Below are 19,889 nucleotides of genomic sequence, written 5' to 3'. Positions count from 1 at the left end.
TTTTACTTATTTTTTCTTCATTTAATACATCTGTGAGGGCCAAAACAATATGGTATCAATAAATTTCCTTTGCAATTTTGAAAAATTGTAAGACATTGTCTAAAGTTTTTATATTTGTTATTCTTATGAAAATACAGGTTTCACTGCAATTCATCTAAATCCGACATCATTTCATCCTTACAATCTGTTGAACATGTCAATATTGATCCCAACCCTGAAAATGAAAATATGGACGTTGCATCAGACCCAGAAGAAAATAATAATGATGTAGAAACTTCAGAAACAACAAATTCATTCTATTTTACATTGTCTTGGAAATTACTGGGTGAACATGTGATGAAATTTCAAATGATGAATCAGAATTCGAAAAATGTAATTTCTTTGTATTTTTATTATGAAAATCTATTCTTGTGTTGTCTGCTTAGATTAGATATGTTTAAAACGAATGTTATTGTCACTATATGAAAGATTGCATTGCAATGGTTATCAAATTATGGTAAACTTCAACAAAACACATGTTAACTACCTTCAATTACTCCTTGTTTGTATGCAGGTTGGAATCCAGTCGTTTTAATCCATTATGTTTTAGTGTATTGCTGGATTCCTTGCTGTCGTAGGGTTGTTTATGTGACCTCTAGCCCTGACATGGGCAAACTACGGCCTGCGGGCCAAATCCGGCCCGTTTGGTGATATAATCCGGCCCTGTAATAGGCTTGTTGGATTATGATCTTAGTCTGTGTAAGTTGTATTTTAGGTTTCTACGGACTTTCATGATATGGGACGTTAACAAAACTTTACCTCTTCTTGCTCACTTGATTTGACGGCATGCTTTTTTCTTTCGCCTTGTGCGATTGTCTTGTGCGGTCACGTGTAACCTTTTTACACTTGCATGGCCATGCAGTCTAGGTGTGCAAAATTTTGGGCCCCTGGTCCAAAAACCCTGCCCACCCCTGTTCTAGCTGGTTGCGGATTTCTCCATCATTTCAATTTCTCCAAGTTTCAAGTCAATGTATCTGAAACAAATAACTGGTCAACTGCTTTCATAATATTATTTATTAGTAACTGGATTAGAGGCCATATGGATACGATTATGTGTCTTACAAGTTTTCCTATCCCCTGGACAAATATGAAAAATTCTATCCTATATTATGTTGTGCGTAACAATTTCAAAATTTGGCCTTCATTAATGCTTATTCTTATAGGCTTAAAGCAGGAGTGTGTAACCAACCGTTCATACAGGTGGGCCAAATACAAATAACTGGGCGAAACCGCGGGCCATATCTTTATTTAACATAGGCTTTTTAGTTAGGCACAAAAAGTTTTGTTATTGATCTTATGACATGCGTTATTCGCTTCGCACAAGCTCAGGTATAGCAATGCAAAGGGATTGGAATTACTCGCACATACCAGACTAAATTAAATTAAAAACTTGTTTCGTGGGCCGCACACCATTTAAAATTGGCACTTCTTCGCAAGGCGCACAATTTTTCCTTGTTGGCCACATTTGGGTCGCAGGTTGCACACCCATGGCTTAAAGGATGCGCTATCTCACTGTTGATTATCCTTTTTTGTATTCACAAGTCTATTTCTCTGGGACGAGGTTCAGTTCGAAAGGATTTTCGTCCACTTACGTTTCTTATTTATTTTAGGAACTTCCTTTGATTGATGCCATAGTTTCCTATATACAAATACACACTTCAAAACAGCTAGTTCCAATTCCATGCACTGTGAAGGATGACAAAATACTGACAACAAGGAATATTGTTTATATGTGTAACTGCTTGTCAAATTATGATATCTGTAATGCGTTGTCATCTGCGTATGCGATTGTTTCATCTCAGCTTACTAATACAAGTAAATGGACAGGTAAATATATATGACTTATGATGATATATTTATGGATTGTTTTGAAGGCATTTAATTATGCCAAGGCATTTAAGAAATATGTGTTGGATTCACTGTGTTTATAAATAATTAATTTACTATTCCAAATATATTATGAATTGGTGTGGCGCATCTTGCTAAGCGTTAGGAATACGTTCTCCACCGCACCTCCGAATACGCTGCGTGGATTCGCAGGTTTGAATTCCATATGGAGTTAATCAGGTGCAAGAGGATTGCTGGACTTCTCGCCGTCGTAGGGTGGTTCACGTGCCCGCTGTTTGGTTACGGTTCCTCCATCATCAAGGCCATGCATCTGAAAACAAATAACTGGGTAACAAACTAATCCCATACCAAACATTGACTGGTAACCATGGACTGCTAATTCTATTACGAGTTTGGGGACTGTCTGTGTTAGCCAAGTGAAAATCCCCCTGCCCAATGGCTTCCGTCCCTCTACACAACTTGATGTAAAGTAGGCAACAAAATTAGTTACGGTACCTCATATTGGTACACATACTTCTGAAGCGCTGGAATTGATAGACTTTAAATTTGGAAAGGAATTTTGGAAATTTTTCTATTTTTCGTCAGACTCTAATTGCTCAAAATAATGATATTTCAAATGAAACTATTCTGAATAATTCCTTTGAAATGTTCCTCAGCCAGTGAAATTTCTGTATGACAATAAACTAATCAATAGAATATTTTGCTGCAAAATCGTGCTACCAGAAATTGTAAATTTTACAGAAATGAGTAGTAGTTTATATTAACAAAACGCTAACTAACGCTGTCGCTGACAATCATACTTTTTCAGATGAGAAATGGTCTCCTGTGGAAATGATAGCCCAAGTGATGGCTTCATATTTTTGTGGTTCTGAAGTACTGGTGCCTACTTGTATGACGTCGATATCGAAAGATGTAAAATATGGAGGGGTTTCAAACAGTCATTTTGATCAAGCTGTGAGACTTGAACAAAAGCTCATTATATCTGCTGTCAGGTCAGTACGAAATATACAAAACTCATATTCATATATAAATAGCTAGAAAACAGGTGGCCCATAGACCACAACCCGGCCCACTAAGCCATTTATTGTGGCCCCTGTCAACACTCTGATTTCTCCCTATCATGCATGAAATCAGAATCCAACCGTTTGTTTAAAAAACTATGGAAACATAGAGTGAGAGTGTTTAACTCGAGGGTGTGCAACAAGCGGCCCACGGGCCACAACTCGGCCCTGTCAAGACATTCAGTGTGGCCCTTTGTCAACACTCCGATTTTACCCCATCATTCATAAAATCTGTATCCAACAAGTTGCTCACATGCGTAAAAATACATACTGTTTTTGCTTTTGCGTTAAATATTTCGCTGCTTTGCCCAGTGTCTTTATTACTGCAAGGATGAGCAATAGCCACATTCTCTTCTCTTGCCCTTTTCGCATCGATTACCTAATATTTTTTATATGGCCCGGATATTTTTATGACCCACCGACAAAACATGTTGCACGCACCTTCTTCAACTCAAAAGGGCGAAACTTGTAATAGCTGTCTTTGAAAAATAAAAAAAAACGTCTATTTTGGTTTTTAAATTTTTTTCTCTGGTGCATATTTCTTCAAAGTATGATTAGGTTCCAGCTTAAATACCACTCTTTGTAGTGTTTGCAAATAAAAATTTTTGCGAAATTTTGATCTTTAGTCTTGAAACCCCAATATGTGATGCTGTACAGAATAATATGAAAAGTGTTTTCCGTATTTAAAAAAACATGGAATGGTATTATTTTAACACATAGGATCCCGTTTTTTTGAAGAATAAATTTTTTTTTGATATGAAATATTTTCAAAGCAATTTTAAGGATTTTATAATTTCCTTTTCTTTTGATTTGAAAAATATTGTTTTTTTTTGTTTTCATTCAGAGATCATTCGTTAGATGAATCATGGAACATCAACACTGCAATTTTGCTGTTACTTTCATGTGGTCAGATAAAACAAGCTTCTCTAATCGCTTTTTCTGTCGGCGATTGGAGATCAGCATTAACGCTTTCTGCTCTTCACGAAAAAACGAGCTTTTTTGAGACAGACTTTGCAACAAATTCACTTTATAATGCTGTCTCAAAATCTGACAAAATTGATATTTCTGTCCTATTGAAGAACCGGCTAGCTGATATTTTTTCTATGTTATTTGGTGTTAAAGTTCATTTAGAAGATGACAATTCTCCAGGAATTATTATCAATGATGACGCAAAGTATTTGGGATTAGATCCGACTCTTTACACAAAATGTCTTTCTGATTTTTTTAAAGTGTCCGTAATGGTTGGGGAAAATGTCACATCTTGGTCAACATGTGCCATGCTCGGTGCATTGAAAATGAAATGCACTAATATTATCTCTCTTGTAATTGATAATAATATTCGTCTACCCCACCCACAGTTATATCTACCTCAATCAGTGACGCAAACACTTGGAAACGAAAGTGAAGTCAAAACGAGGATGGAAATTGCTGGAATGTTACGTACTTTACTCACAATGTTACAGTCTATCGGTATTACTCGTGTTGTTGCGCAATGGTATTTAAAGTGGTTAGATCGTGAAACATCATGTGACCATCCACATCATGAATCTGTAAAAAGCAAAAATCTTGAAATTCCGAAAGGATATTCGTTAGCTGATAATGACATGCTGAAAGACGTAATAACTCAAGGATTAGAGTTAAACCTTGTTTCAATGCACGGTGACGCAAGTCATGACGCAATATATATTCTTGCTACAGTTTTCAGAGAAATTTGTGCGATTTTATGGATGTTTCATGTGCGGGATAAACTTGCAGTAGCGCTTCGCAAGTATCAGGAATTGAGAGATAAGCTGTCCTTCCTTCTACAAGATGGCGGCGATTCAAGAGATATAAATGAAATGCAGATAATGGTGGAAAAAAGCATCCACGATTGTTTGTTTTGGACCCGTAAAATGATTTCGTTTGCGAAGTTTATGAGGTTCGAAGCAGAAATTGAAGATTTGATTTTATGTTTGGTTACGGAATTACCGTTAAGTGTTGAAACAGCGAATCTTATTGCAGAATTTTTCCACGATGATAATTTTACAACTCCGAAGAATAAACACAAAATGCAAGTTGTTATGGAAAGAATGAGAAAAGTGCAAATTGTTAATAAAAATGATCCGACTACGAAACCGCTGAGCGCTATATTCAACGAGGAACGCCAACGTTTAAAAAGAGTGGCAGCAGCAAAAAAAGATGCATTATCACGTGGAAGCCATTTTTCTTTGCCGAGAACATCTATGACAGATATAATGAAAAGTTTGCCGACCGAGGAAGCAGACTCTCGGACAAACACTCTCACTCGAGATGAGCCATCTCAAATATATGATATGACACCTAATGACCTTTTGAAAACCCTCGACAAATGTTATGCATTCGAATCAGATAATTTATACCATAAATATATTCTTGAATTTCTGGAAATAATTTTGAATAAGTCTCCTCCAAGTAAAACTTTTACTCCAAAAAAAGAAAAGAAATCAAGAATTATTTCAAGGCCGCTAAGTTATCCTCTTGTATTAACGTATCGGAATGAAATTGCGAAAGCTGAATTAGAGATGATACCACCTTACGACGGGCAAAAAGTAACGCCATTAACAATGACAGTTCCGATACCAAAATATGCAGAACCTTCATTAGACTCTGAAGTAGATGAAAGTATCGATACAGTTCAGACATATGCAACCACTGATAGAAGAAAATTAGGAATGACATATTTCAGCGATATAGAAAAAAAGTGTGAAGCGGAAATTTTTGGTCTTAACCATGCAAAAGAAAAATGTGATTTTACATCTGTTTTGAGAGAATTACCACATATGAGGTTGGATGATGCGTCGCCAAGTTTTCGAAAACGTCTCGCAAGACTGATGCCTTATTTTGCTTGGTTAGAACATTGGAGAACGGAAGTTATCAATGTACCACAAAAACATCAGTATTCCTTGCAACAGAAGTCTGGAATGAGAGTTACAATCAGTACAGAACATCTTGTTCATGGTTTTACTGTCGCTGAATTTAGATTCGGAAAAAAGGTCAAATTCAAAACGACAAAGAGAGATGAGTCTGTGACATCAACGCTTGTATCTGAAGAGGTATGATAAATAATTTTAAAATATATTTTTGCAATTCAAACCAAAAATTATGCTCGAAATATTTAGTTTTCGTATGGCAAACCACGGCCTATCCTCCATGCCGGTTTGGGATTAGTTAGCCAGTAATTTGTTTTTATATGCATGAACATAGTGAAGGAAGCCGCAATCGGCCATCGTTTACGTGAACCACCCTACGGCACCGATGAGTCCAGCAATCGTCATGCACATAATAAACTTTGCATGGTATTCGAACCTGCGAACTCAAGTAGGGTAATCAGAGGTAAACACATTGGTGAGCGTATTCCTAGCGCTTAGCATGATAAGCCACAACGCCAAGCCAAAAGATTTAAGAAGAGTCTAAGATTAGGAACAATACCTACCGTAATTTATTTAATAGTCATAAAATATGCCAATGTTGCATACATACAGATACCTCCCAGATTCTTGGAGCAATAGATTAGCCTCTGTAATCTCCCACTTGCAATGTGGATATATATAATTGCTATCATGCATCAAGTCCATTCTCCCGAAAAAAAATAATCGGCTAACTAATCCAATACCCGACATGGACTGGTAACTGCACATAGGCCATGGTTATCCATATGATTAAATTGTATTATCAACTTTCTCTCCTCCGGGTAAATATGTTAATCACAATCCTAATTTTGGTTATAGGTGGATGGCCACAGTCAAATTAGTGAGAGTGAGATTTCTGAAATCACTCCAATACCTGAAGAAGAAACTGACATTGGAGAAACCAAACCACACAGTACTTTTGATCAACTATCTCAAGTCGTAGAACAAGATATCAAGGATGAAACTAAATCTGAGAAAGCAATCGAAAAGCAATCTGCTGTGAAAGTTGGTTCAAATTTTAAAGAGTATTTTTTCCATAATTTTTTTTTGGTATTCCCGTAGTGTGTGCACCAGGTTAGGGTTAGGCCATGATTTTCTCAGATTTTTTTTATTTCAGTTCTAGTACGAGTTCGGGAAAGGTTCGTGTTAACCAAGAGAATATACCCCCTGCCCATAGGCTTCCGTCCCTTTACACAACTTGATAGGCGAACAAAATAAGTTATCTCCATATTGGTACATACACTTCTGGAGCGCCTCTTAGTGGTCACCTATAACTTCATTGAGAGATCAATCTCCCATTTTTTTGCATGTGTGGGAATTTCCTCACTTTGTGATATATCGAGATGCGTGATCGACCCCTTGCTGTCACATATGGGTTCATGTAACTCGCCATGAAAGGCTATTCTTCGCCATATGATGCCTTTTTTCTCGTTTGGGTTAAATACAAAAATCTTGCCCAAGGTTTTTTATTTCATTAACTGAAACATCATTCTATAGATTGGAGATGCTCCTGATACTTTGAAAACTGTGACTCCGATTACTGATGTTTCAAAACATAGTGAGAAACAAAAACAACAGGATGAAACAGAACTTGGAATAGAAGATCTGAAAGCACCGGATGTGTCTGCTGGAAACATTCTAAGTAAGATTAAGATGCTTATTTTTGTATTGAGAATGCTGTCCTCGTTGAAGAAATTACTAAATTATGATTTCTGGTGATGTCTTTAAGACAGAGGTTCTCAAACTCTTTAAGCCGCGGCCTCTTTCTTGAATTTGTCAAGTATTGTGCCACACTTTAAATATAACTAGCTAATAATAAGCTACAAATATCAGATAGGAAGGCGAAAGTATGTTTTCTTCAAAAAACACATTGAAAACAAGTGGATGGAAAGTAAATATCCAAAATTGTGCGGGCAAATCAACAAATATTTTTATTTTTAATCAACTTCGGGTCCTCTCAAAAAATTGTCTTTGTCCATTTTGTGAGGCGCATCCCACCTTTAGAGAGCCATTGGATGTAAGCATTCAGTGCCTCAATGGCATATATCAAACCTGTTAAGAACCTTTGCCAATATGCAAACTCCTATTTATGTTGTTGATCAGAGTAACTGATAGCTATCAGTAACTATTTTTTTTTTCTATACCATTGTTAATCTATTGAAAAATTGGAATGTATAGGTAAAACCTCAATGCTGCTTTTTATCATTTATTCAATACAATTTTTTTGCAGGAAAGATGGGGCAAAAAGAACCTTCCGAGGTGAGTATGACGAGTCTAACGAGTAAAAAGATATTCTAGCAATTGTAGATTTTTTAAAATCAAAGATAACAAAATTTCAAATATTATTTTAAAACAAATTCGTATGAAGTGTTTCTTCGGAGGAAATAATTGAAATCTCTGTCACTTTGAACAATGAGTCGTGTAGGAAGCAACACAAATAATATAATCTCGATCAGTGGTCACCATGGCTGGTCGGGGGCCACCATGCCAGACGCAAAACTGATTTTACTTTTCCTACTAGAAAACTACCCCTTTTTTCTAATTCTATTGCTTGAGTTCTAAAAGCGTCCGAAAAGGGGCCGCAAGCCCTTGTTCGAAACCACTGATTTAGATGGTTAATTAGAATCCAAAAATATATAAATTGAGGTACCGGTATATCTAGATTTGTTAGCATAGATATAAAATTATATCAGAGATATAAAATTATATCTATGACTGTCAAGCTATGTAACTTTAATATTATATACTTCTAATATTAATATGAATCCGAGAGTTTCATTATTTTTCTCTCATTTTTAAACCAGCATAGCTTACATTTTCAATTTATTTCTAAGTTGACCATATTAATAGTGAATTATACCTTGCAATCATCACAAATGCTTATGATTTTGTAATAAAAATTTGTTGAAAAAAAAATGTCATTTTGGAATTTTTCTCAATTTTTTTGCAGGAAATTGCACATGAAATAGTCAGTAAAGCTGAATCTGTTACTGGAGTTGCTTCGCATTCTGTTGTTTCTGTCTCAAGCACTGGTGAGTGTTCATTACTAATACTATAGTTTTGTAATACGGTCTGTGGTAATATTAGCCATGAAGTGGCTCTTTAATATTGATTGTGATTTATTCACTGTTAAATTTGTTTTATATGACACGCACCTAAAATAATTCGATTCTAATTAATTAACGTGTCCCCAGTGGATACCAGTAAAACAAAATTTATTTTATTATTTAATATACCACAATAATATGTTTACATTGCAAAATACAGTAGGGAGATTATACTAAATGGATCGGTGGCCAGCGGATTGTACCAAGCGATGATAATACGCTTGCCTATCACACCTCTATTTACCCCGTACAGGAAGGGAAAATTATATGTGAGAGGATTGCTCGACTCCTCCTGTTGTAGGGTAGTTCACATAACTAATGGTTGGTTGCGGTTTCCTTCCCCGACCCCATGGGACAAATAGGAAAATCCTATGGTATCTACGTTCTTTAAACTTATTTCGTAACAAAAATTGACTAAGATAGTAAAGTCAAGGAATTCAAAAGGTTTTGAATCATTGCGGTTGCGTAGTATCAACCTTACAATATGGTATTATTACAGTCAGGCGCGCAGCCAGAATTTTTAAAAGGGGGGGGTTTCAAAATCGGAAATTACTAATGCCGTCTGTTACTGTCACCGCGATCACGTGCTCGTTAATAGAGCCGCCTTTTCAGCTTCTATCGCGTAAAATATTCAATTCATGACAACTACGTATTCTAAAATGTCCTTACGTATATATTGATTTTATTGTCCCCAACGCAACTCGCGGTCTCGACTTTCTACGTCAAAATAAAAACATTACTGCCGTGGACATAAAACAATGAGATAAACTGCCTGATATATTTAATTTTGATACGTATTTTTACAATCTTGTGACCTCGTTATCGCCGTTAGTAAAATCTCGATATCTGATATAAAATCACGTTTAGTACAATTTTACTTCATACAATGAAAATAGATATAAAGTATACCAGTAAATCAAAAATACAAATTCACCGCCTCGAAATCCACGCCGAACAGTCGCCGCGATTACGTCACTTGTTAAAAGAGCCGACTTTTCTAACGAAAAATGATTTTTCTCTTGCGCAAGGTAACCAATCCATGACCGATAAGGGCATATTTAAAATGTCCTGCTTTAATAATTTAATTGTCTTCAATTTAACCTGCGGTTGCGCCGACAAAACAAGAGCCACTCTAAAACAATGTGTGGTGAACTGCCCTATTATATATTGTTTTGATCCGTATTTTTTCTATTTTGCGAATTCGACAAATTTGAGATGTGCTTGTAACATTGACTCCGTTCAATCGCAATGCTGCCACTCCGATTATTTTTAAAGATAAAAGCTTTCGAAAAATCCGTAAATCTGCTGTAAATTCTCATGGAGTAAAATTTATTTGAGTAGAATAAAAATTGATGGATATACTTCAGATTAATTATCTTATATATCATCACTAACAGGGAAAAAAATCGCGTTTTCAACCTTGTTTAATGATAACACTAAAATTTTCGACGACAATTTTAAAGTAATGGATCCCACCCACAATTAACCGTGTTTCGATTTTAATGGCGGTATGTTCCTAAACAGCGAGGAAACATAATGTGTGCCGTGGGCACACGAAATTTTGCGATTTTCAAAAGCGTTTTTAGACTAGAAAAGCGTTTTTAGACTGTCGCGGGACTCAACAAATCTTATAGCCTATTGTTCACAGTTTTGTTTTCAGTATTTTATATTGTCGATTTTCAGTCAAATTTAGATCGCTGGTTTACTCCTTCATTTGTCTTTAGAACCTCGCCGCCGATGATCGTATAATAACTCTCACCGAATTCACAATTCCTTGCAAAGTACAAAAATAAAATAATCATCATGTTTATCGTGGCACAAATTTGTGAGTTAGAGAGAATAAATATCGACGTAAAGGCGATTACGGCCTAAATAACACACTGATGAAAACAATCGGCGATTTTAGCAGAAGGCAATTGCACGCTTTTTCAGTTTTCACAATTCCGTGCGGGTACAAAAATAAAATAATTATAATTGTTCCCGTGGCACAAATTTGTGATTCAGAGAGAATAAATATCAACGAGAAGGCGTTTGCGGCCTGAATAACACGCCGCCTTGATGAAAACATACGGCGATTTTAGCAGAAAGCAATTGCACGCGTTATCGGCGACTTTTTCTGTTTTCAAAAAAATTCAAAAGGGGGGGTTTCGACCCCGAAAACCCCCCCTTGGCTGCGCCACTGATTACAGTACAGTATGGTATTATTCCATTATACTAAAATATTTCAAAATTTCAACAATGTCCATTTACATATCTGCTGTATCTTATTTATACTCTGTATAGAGCTTTGAGAGAGATCTCTGAGTTTTCATAAAGTCCTGTTGGAATTATAAAATATTGTTATAAAGTCAGTTCTCAATATATTTTGATTGTTTATTTCAGTTTTTCATATAATTCAATACACTTTATAAACAGCACACTGTATAATTCAATATTACTGTTATTTAGAAATCATTTTAATTATTCTATTTAATATTGTTTTGTTATGTATATAATATGATTCCATTATAATGAATTTCTTTTCAATTCCTGAAAAGAATTTTTATCATAATATTATCTAATTTAGGTTTGCAATCTGATATTATGCCCGATGGCGGCGGGAAATTCAGAGGCTCCAGACTGACAAAGAAAAAAGATCTAGAAAAACTGGAATTACAACATTTAATACGAAACGAAATGCAAAGTGTTATGGTCGGACATCAAGTTTTCATTCTAGCTCAAATCTTACAATCTATTGCATTGCACGTCAGTACGAATCAAAGTCACATGACGCCAACACCTACACCTCAACAACATATCCCATTACAACAACAACAACAATCCCCTCCGCAGAAGCTGCGGAAAAACGACGGAAGATTACAAATGTTAACGTTAGACGGACAATCATCATACGTGTTCCCAGATCCAAAACCAACACAACGACAGTCGCGACAATCTCGCGCTCCTCTCAAAATTTTATCTGAAAATAGATCATTACTTATGTCACACACAAGATACCTTCATGACGAATCCAATAATGTTACTAACGTTCACCCATCAGGAAAAAGTGCTTCGCAAGTTCCACCCCCTGTACCAGTTATGTATGATGAAAGAAAAGTTCCACATTATGGTACCATCAACCAAACCAAACCCGTTTCTGCTCCACAAGAAAAACCCAAAAAAGCAAAATTTGAATCGTCCGTCTTGACAGCAGATATGCTTGAATCGAAACAACCTACTCATGAACAACAATCAGTCGAAAAAGGGGCGTGTCCAACTTGCCACTCCCATTCTGAACCGAAGCAGCAAACTTCTAGGTTACCATTACTCCAACTAGCAGGTATCAGAGGAGCAAGATCTAAGGCATCATCTGCACCTGGTATGCCTGAATTACCTCAACTGGTTGGATTGAGACAGTTATTGAGATATGAACAGAAAAGAATGGAAAAAACACAATTACAATCTCAAGTAAATATATATTTTGTATACAATATTTATTCCCCGCTTTCGCTTTGAACAAGGCCTTGTACAAGCAGCCACTGCTAGGAGGCAAGGAGCTACAATTTTTTTGGAAAGGCAGGAATCTTTCTGGTTCAGCGTTGGCTACCAAATTTAAAACATCCCTGATGAGGTGACATGCATGGGATTTGAACCATAGATTTAATTGGCCAACACGGCGTAAGTACTTTAGTTAGCGTGACACATTCATTTTTGCAAATGTTATTCCTAACCCCCAGTTGATTACGCCATTCAAAAATTATGTCACTACGACGTCACAGTAGCGTAATAAGGTCCTCCAAACTCTACTAACTGTCATCCAAGACGTGCAGACGATCACCCAAAATCAAGCAAGCTATTTCTCTCGTTTTCTAGTCGTAACGATCCCGATTTGAGAGAGATCACTGGCGTTAGTGAGTTCATTATCGTTGGCCAAGATGCCATTTCGGGCGATCGTAGCTATACTTTGGCAAGCTCCTTGATGTGATTGTGAGGTCGTAGTGACGTAATCTTTGGATGACGGAGCCAGGTGGGGTTAGAAATAACATATGCAAAAATGGTTGCGCCACGCCAAATAGAAGTACTTTCGTTGTTTAGTGAACATGCGCCTTTTAATCTGCAGTTATGTCATAGTTAAGTCTGATGTGTAAGTATTAAAAGATCTGATTATTATCACTTAGATAACTAAACAAGTAATTATTTGGCTTTCATCTATTTACACATCAGAATATAAAATTATTTGTCAAAATATTATATAAAATAGTGTCTAGCAATGTTTTTCGTGAAAAAATACCATTTTAAAAGAGATTTATATGGTTAGTATGTACTGTGAATGTATTGTGTTATTATCCTTATATATGACATACTCTGTGCTACCCCAAAAAATACAGAATCCAGGTCCTTTGGAACATATTACAAAGTGAGCTTAACTTTTGTACAAAGAGTCCTAGATTATTCAAACTTTTGGGCACAATCATACACAAACAGAATTTGAATGAATTTTTTGGGGTCTTCTCGTTTTTTTTTTTTTTCGATTGAAAACCAAATATTATGTTTTGGTGGTAATGTATTATTCAACAACATAGACTGTTTTTTTAGTTTTATATTCATGATATTATAATAGCTAGGTAGATGATTTTTTTGATTAAATTATTTCAGTTAATACTGAAGCAATAAATAGTTGAATACATGCATATTTTGCTAATGAAATTGATAAAATAATTCTGAATTACGACTGCGGATATAAATATTTATATACTACTGTATAGTCTCTATTTTTACTATTAAAATTGCTGTATATTTAACATGCATTTACCTATGTTTAGAGTGTGAGAAACATTCCACAACTTCCTTTGCTTGATGCCACAAAAATACCTGGTTTTTATCAACTGAAACCGAAAATTCGTGAAATTCCTGTTTTCAAACCCACAAATATGCAGCAACAAAGAGTTCATTTCAAAGAACCTGAAGCTCAAAATAAAACTGTGGAAAGACTGCGAGAGAGTGGAGTTCCTCCAGAAGGTAGCTTGTTTTATACTATCTTGATATAGACTTTTATTCAGAATGGAAATGCTTTTGGCAGAAGGGCTTGGCTTTTTAAGGCATGGTTTTGCGGCTATGCTAATGTTGAAAAAATTCTAAGTTCTCTGTTTTTTCTACTCTGTATTAATCATTATGAAAACAAAATTGAAAGTTCCACTTTATTAATGCTAAATTACGAGAAAAAAAACTTTTATAATATAATGATATTCAATCACTGCAATACATTCATAGATCAAGAAGATTCTCATGAAACACCTCGATTAAAAATACCGAGTGAGTTACTACCTCGAGTGTTATCTCAAGAAGAGGCTGATAAAATAAGAAATGGAGTGCTAGCTCATTACAAAATCGTGGCTGATCAACAAAAGGTAAATAATATGTTTATCGTTAATTTATATTTGGTGAATTGATTTCTCTTGAATTTAGATAGGTAGTAGGGATTTGAACACGAGATGTGTCATCTGCGACAACACAGTTAAGTCTAGCACTTTAACAGTTAGCCCACTCGTCGCCATTCTTCTTAAATCAATGCTCAAGATGTTCAATATATTGATTATTAAAAATACTCATCAGCATTAGTGATATCAAATCAGTTTATATAGGGTGACGCTCAAAAAACAGAACCCATAAATTTCTTTATTATTTCAACGAAGATGAAACACTCGAATCCCTGAATTTTCGTTAACCAGGTTAGGGTTAGGCCATAATTTTATTCTGATTTTCTTTATTTTTGTTCTATTACAAGTTCGGGGAGTGTCTGTGTTAGCCAAGTGACAAGACCCCCTGCCAATAGGTTCCAGTTCCTTTACACAACTTGTTGTAAAGTCGGCAAACAAAATTAGTCACCTCTATATTGGTACATACACTTCTGGAGTGCCGTGTTTTGTTTTTTTAGTCATCTGTATTTTAGCAAAATTATGGCATACTTAATTCTTGAATCCGCACATTCCAACAAAATTCAAAAATTACGTTTTTGATTATTTATTCACTTTCTCACAGGCAATGTTGCGAGAAGCTGGGCAACAAACGGTGGAGATACAAGAAAAACCGGATAAATTTCCTCAACATCTCGCAGAAGAACCATATCAATATCAAGAACCTATTCGGTAGACTTTTTAATTGATAAGTTGATTGGAATAATTTTTATTTTATATGGAATACTTCAGGAAAAGCATTTCTGTTTGACATTGCCTGTCTATATTAAATAATATTCAATACTAAATATATCATTATTAATATTATCAACTTCCCATTTCCCTAGAATAAATATTAAAATCCTATCTCTTTCTATTATGTTTTTTCAGTCTGCCGAAGAAACATAAAATTGACAAGTATGAGATGCACGAAGACTTTGCTCAGAGATTCCTAAGTGTAGAAGAGAGAGAAAGATCTACTGCTAGCTCCATTAATACAACGAGTGACAAAATCAGAGCAGAGAAAGTTGCAAGAATTCAAGGTCCAGATAAAGATCAGGTTAGTATATTTTTTAGTAAATTAGTTCTAGGAATCAATCTTATTTGTAGCATTGGACAGAACTAAAGGTCTTGAATTCCATGCCCACTTACTCTAACTGGATGTAATAAATTGTGTAGGCCAAATTGGATAGATTCCACATTTCTCAAAAATTAAAGCTATTCACATATTTGTAGATACTGGGTAGGTAGTATGCGCAACAAGATGGAGGACACCTAAACATACCGTGTTTCCCAGAAAATGAGACCTACCCTGAATTTTAAAAATGATTTTAATATACCGGGGCAAGAAATCTCTCCTACACATTTTAACGGATTGATAATAATCTATGTTTTGCAGTTATTTTGAATAAAAATGTGGTATTTATAAGTAGTTGGATATCGGTTTTCACATTTGTATATTTGAAAATCTCGGTAATTTTTTACTTTGTAATTTTGTTTTTGATAAATGGAAATATAAGACATCCCCCGAAAATAACCCCTAGTGTTATTTTTCGGAAGAAAATTGAAATAAGACCCAGTCTTATTTTGGGGGAAACACGGTAGTATCTGTACCAGGTTAGGGTTAGGCCATTATTTTATTCCACTTTCCATTATTTTAGTTCTATTAAGTAGTTCGGGGACTAGCCAAGTGACTCCCGTAGTATTCGTACCTGAAATTATGGCCTAACCCTAACCTGATGCACATACTACGTTCCGGTGTCCGCCATCTTTTTGCACATACTACCTGTTTGTGCATGCTTGCCTTATTTAAAGTGAGTATGTGAAACTGCTTCATAACCTCGTCACCCTAGACTGGTAACCAGATGACAGGTCATGGTTTATCGGATCATCTTTTTGCCTTTCCTCTCTTCTAAGATGAGTAGGATAACTCATGTCTGTGTATGTATAAATTTTTCAGCAGAATTAGATACAGGTGAACTCGTTTAAGTTTCATCACCCAAATAATTCACAAATTACCTTCCTAGATATGTGTCTAGTTGATTATATACAAGATGTTCATAAAGCCCTGTATTGAATTAGGTGAAAGAAGTACTTGGTGGCCATATAAGGATGTATTTAATTAAGTAAATAAACTTGAATTAACACATATTAAAATAAAACAAACCTGGTTAGGATATATTGAGAACTGAATTTTGATTGTGATGGGACTTTATTACCACTTTGTATATTTTGACACATAAACTCATATATCAATAAAAAAAATACAATAAATCATTTCGAGATTCAGTCTCAATTACCCTTTATAGGTATATATACCTGTAATTTATATGGTCAAGAACAAAATAGTAATTAATAAAATCTTTGATTCGAATAAATAAATAATTAATTTATTATTTAATTGAGGAAAATGAATTTAAATAATTAAATATAAGATAATTAATTAATTAATATGATTAAATTATTATTTAAAATGATTTATCTTATCTTTAATCATTGAAATCCATTTTTCTTTATGTACATACTCAAAATAAATGTTGGAACCTGACTTTGCAGCGTTTCAAATGATTTTAATTAGTATATTTCATTTATTATGTGAAATATTTCAATACATAAAGATGCCTCAAAACATGAATGGCCTTTAGCATAACTCATTAAATGCAATTAATCAGGATTATATATATTGGTGGAGATTATATTGATATTGATAAATTTTAGGAAAATTTTAATTTGGTATGAAAAATATTATTAAAGTCCTTAATAAATACTGAGTTTATTTCCAAAATTATAAGTTGTGTAAAGGGACTGAAAGCTATGGGCAGGGGGTATATTCACTTGGCTGAAACAGACAGTCCCCGAACTCGTAATATAACTAAAATAAGCAAAATTGGAATAAAATTAACTCTAACCTGGTTGTTCTTTAGTAGATATTTAAGTGTTAATTACTGGAAGTTTAGTCGATGAAGCGGCAATTAGACAAGTACTTTGCCTGAAATTTTGAGATTTTAACATTGCTTTACCGATTTACGTAATTGCACCTCAAAGTTTAAAATTATAGGGCTGAGTAAAGAGTATTGTTATTCTGAAATTCATTGTTTATCTATTTCGAAATTTCTCACTTGTGTAGTGAGTATGTCATATTTCCAAAAAATGAATGATTAATAATATATGTATCTTAAATAATATATGTTCTAGAAATGTAAAATTTTGGAATATTTTTGTTATCATGCCCTTCTTTGTTAGAATGGGTAGGTTTTCTAAGTAAGAATGGCCAATACCAAATCATATTTTTGAATATGGAATATCGAATAAATTATTTAGCAAAGAATACGTAGAAATAAATGTATGGATTTGAATTTGAAAGTGCAGGAAACTTAAGTGAAATAAACGTTAAATTCGTTCCATATTTTTATAGTTTTTGGAAATTTATTGAAGGCATTTTCGTTGATACTGTGAGTCATCAGTTGCTCAAAATAATAAGCCTTCAAATTAAAAGTATTTTAAATGATTCCTTAGTATTAAAATATTGAATATAATTAATTCCAAAGTAATTAGATCAGTGTTTCTCAAACGGTGGGGCTTGCCCCACTAGGGAAGTAAACAATTTTTAAGGGGCGTGAAGCTAATTGATAATAAAAGTATTTGTTGTATTTTATCTTGTGTTTTATTTGGGATATTCACATTTTTTCATATTGGATATTTACGGTCCATCCACTTATTTTTTGGATAAAACATACTTTCACTTTACTATCTGTTATTTGTAGCTTATTGTTAACTAATTTTTGAGCTGGGGTGCGAGACTTGACCCATTCTAAAAAGGGGGCGCGGCTTAAAGAGTTTGAGAACCACTGAATTAGATGATTCATGATGTTTTGGACATCTATAGTTCAAAATTTATTATGCGCTAGCTTATTCCGTTAAATAGTAGACATTGGTCATTGAAATCAACCAAAAGTATTTAAAAGTTTTGTTGAAGTGTTTAGCGACTCTTTTGGCTGTTCCAAGTACTTATTTAAGTAGTCAAATGAGGACTTTCCAGTGTCATAATTGACTTTCGTTCATTATTTGTGGGAGCAATGAAATTTTCTTCTTAGTGAATAGCGAGCATTTTTACTCAATGTATGCAATATTCACTATTATTAAATCTTTTTTGTCGATTATTGGAGTTTACAAAATTTGACGTACATTTATATTGGGTAGACTAAATTAGATAGTTGGAATGGAATTATGAAAGATTAGAAAAATTTGTATTGAAATAACCTGATTTTTCAATTTTTTTACTATTCATTTTCTATAATTATTCTTCAGTTATGTACGATCATGCATAGTAAGAGTTAATCAGGCATTTTTTCGATTTAGACTACGTGTCAGGTTTTGAACAAATCTCCATTTTTAATTTTTGAATTTCATGATTACGAACAGTTCGTTGGTGTAAAAAATTTTCCATCAAATTATTCATCAAGTTGTGAATTTTATAAAATCATAATTTAGCCTTTCTATTCAGGAGTGATCTTGACTAATAATTGTGTTTAAAATTATTGTTTTGAATATAAATTAACCCAATTTACTTTAAAAAAAAATCCAAACAAAACCTTGTTTTATCATTCTAAAAAATAATTAATTCGGGTGATTCTACTGTTTATAGGACTTTTTCAGCGCCTCAGAAGTGTGTATACCAATATGGAGGTAACTAATTTTGTTTGCCTACTTTACATCAAGTTGTGTAAAGGGACAGAAACCTATGGGCAGGGGGTATATTCACTAGGCTAACACAGACAGTCCCCGAACTCGTAATAGAACTAAAAAAGGGAAAATCAGATTTAAATTATGGTTTACCGGTAACCCTAACCTGTTACACACACTACGGGAGTACCACTTTTTCACTCAAAACAATGCTTATGCATATGCAATCACCGATATGTAAAGAACTACTATTTTTAGAAGGCCTAAATTCTTTCAATTTATTACGCTCATGACAGTCAACCTGCGAGCCGACATTGTGAATTCTAACTCTTTCACCACTTTGCCATTACACCCATTAATCAATCTATTCATTCTCCCATTATTTATTGATTTATTGACAAATTTATAAGTGAAACATGATATATAACAGATACCAGCAATGCAGAAAATGGTTGAATCACGTTGGTCATCTGCTATGAATCAAATGTCGAGTGAGGTGGAAGCAATATCAGGAATTGATAGAGATTTGAGATATCGAAGATATGAGGTTGGTTATTAATGGTTTATCTGAGGTTGCCACCAGGGAGGGGGGGGGGCACGTTTTTGGATCGAGGGTCAAAAATTTTGCTCACCTAGAATGGCAGGCCATATAAGTATGACGTAAGGAGTTACATTTTATGAACAATTTTTACAGTGTTAAAAAAGCAACAGTGGAAAACAATAAACCTCTTGCCAAAACTAAATTTAACCGCAATCTCAAAAAAAATTCTAATAATTAATTAATAAGTAATT

The 19,889-nt window shown here is 34.4% G+C and overlaps 1 protein-coding gene across 1 annotated transcript in view; it reads left to right on the top strand.

The window, feature by feature from the left end:
- LOC120338490 (uncharacterized) overlaps positions 1-19,889 on the top strand; it is a 40,270-nt gene that overhangs the window by 10,419 nt on the left and 9,962 nt on the right. Inside the window, exons 12-25 of the mRNA XM_039406508.2 lie at positions 138-372; positions 1,650-1,866; positions 2,696-2,879; positions 3,793-6,019; positions 6,695-6,880; positions 7,373-7,517; positions 8,106-8,134; positions 8,826-8,907; positions 11,549-12,429; positions 13,785-13,980; positions 14,233-14,369; positions 15,001-15,107; positions 15,306-15,474; positions 19,528-19,644. Of these exons, the coding sequence (XP_039262442.2) occupies positions 138-372; positions 1,650-1,866; positions 2,696-2,879; positions 3,793-6,019; positions 6,695-6,880; positions 7,373-7,517; positions 8,106-8,134; positions 8,826-8,907; positions 11,549-12,429; positions 13,785-13,980; positions 14,233-14,369; positions 15,001-15,107; positions 15,306-15,474; positions 19,528-19,644 (4,912 nt within the window). The remainder of the gene's footprint in view (positions 1-137; positions 373-1,649; positions 1,867-2,695; positions 2,880-3,792; positions 6,020-6,694; positions 6,881-7,372; positions 7,518-8,105; positions 8,135-8,825; positions 8,908-11,548; positions 12,430-13,784; positions 13,981-14,232; positions 14,370-15,000; positions 15,108-15,305; positions 15,475-19,527; positions 19,645-19,889) is intronic.

This window comes from Styela clava, chromosome 10 (assembly GCF_964204865.1).
Source record: "Styela clava chromosome 10, kaStyClav1.hap1.2, whole genome shotgun sequence".
Lineage (NCBI taxonomy): Eukaryota > Metazoa > Chordata > Ascidiacea > Stolidobranchia > Styelidae > Styela > Styela clava.
The sequence above is the reverse complement of the archived record's forward strand: the minus strand, read 5'-3'. Positions and strand labels throughout refer to the sequence as shown.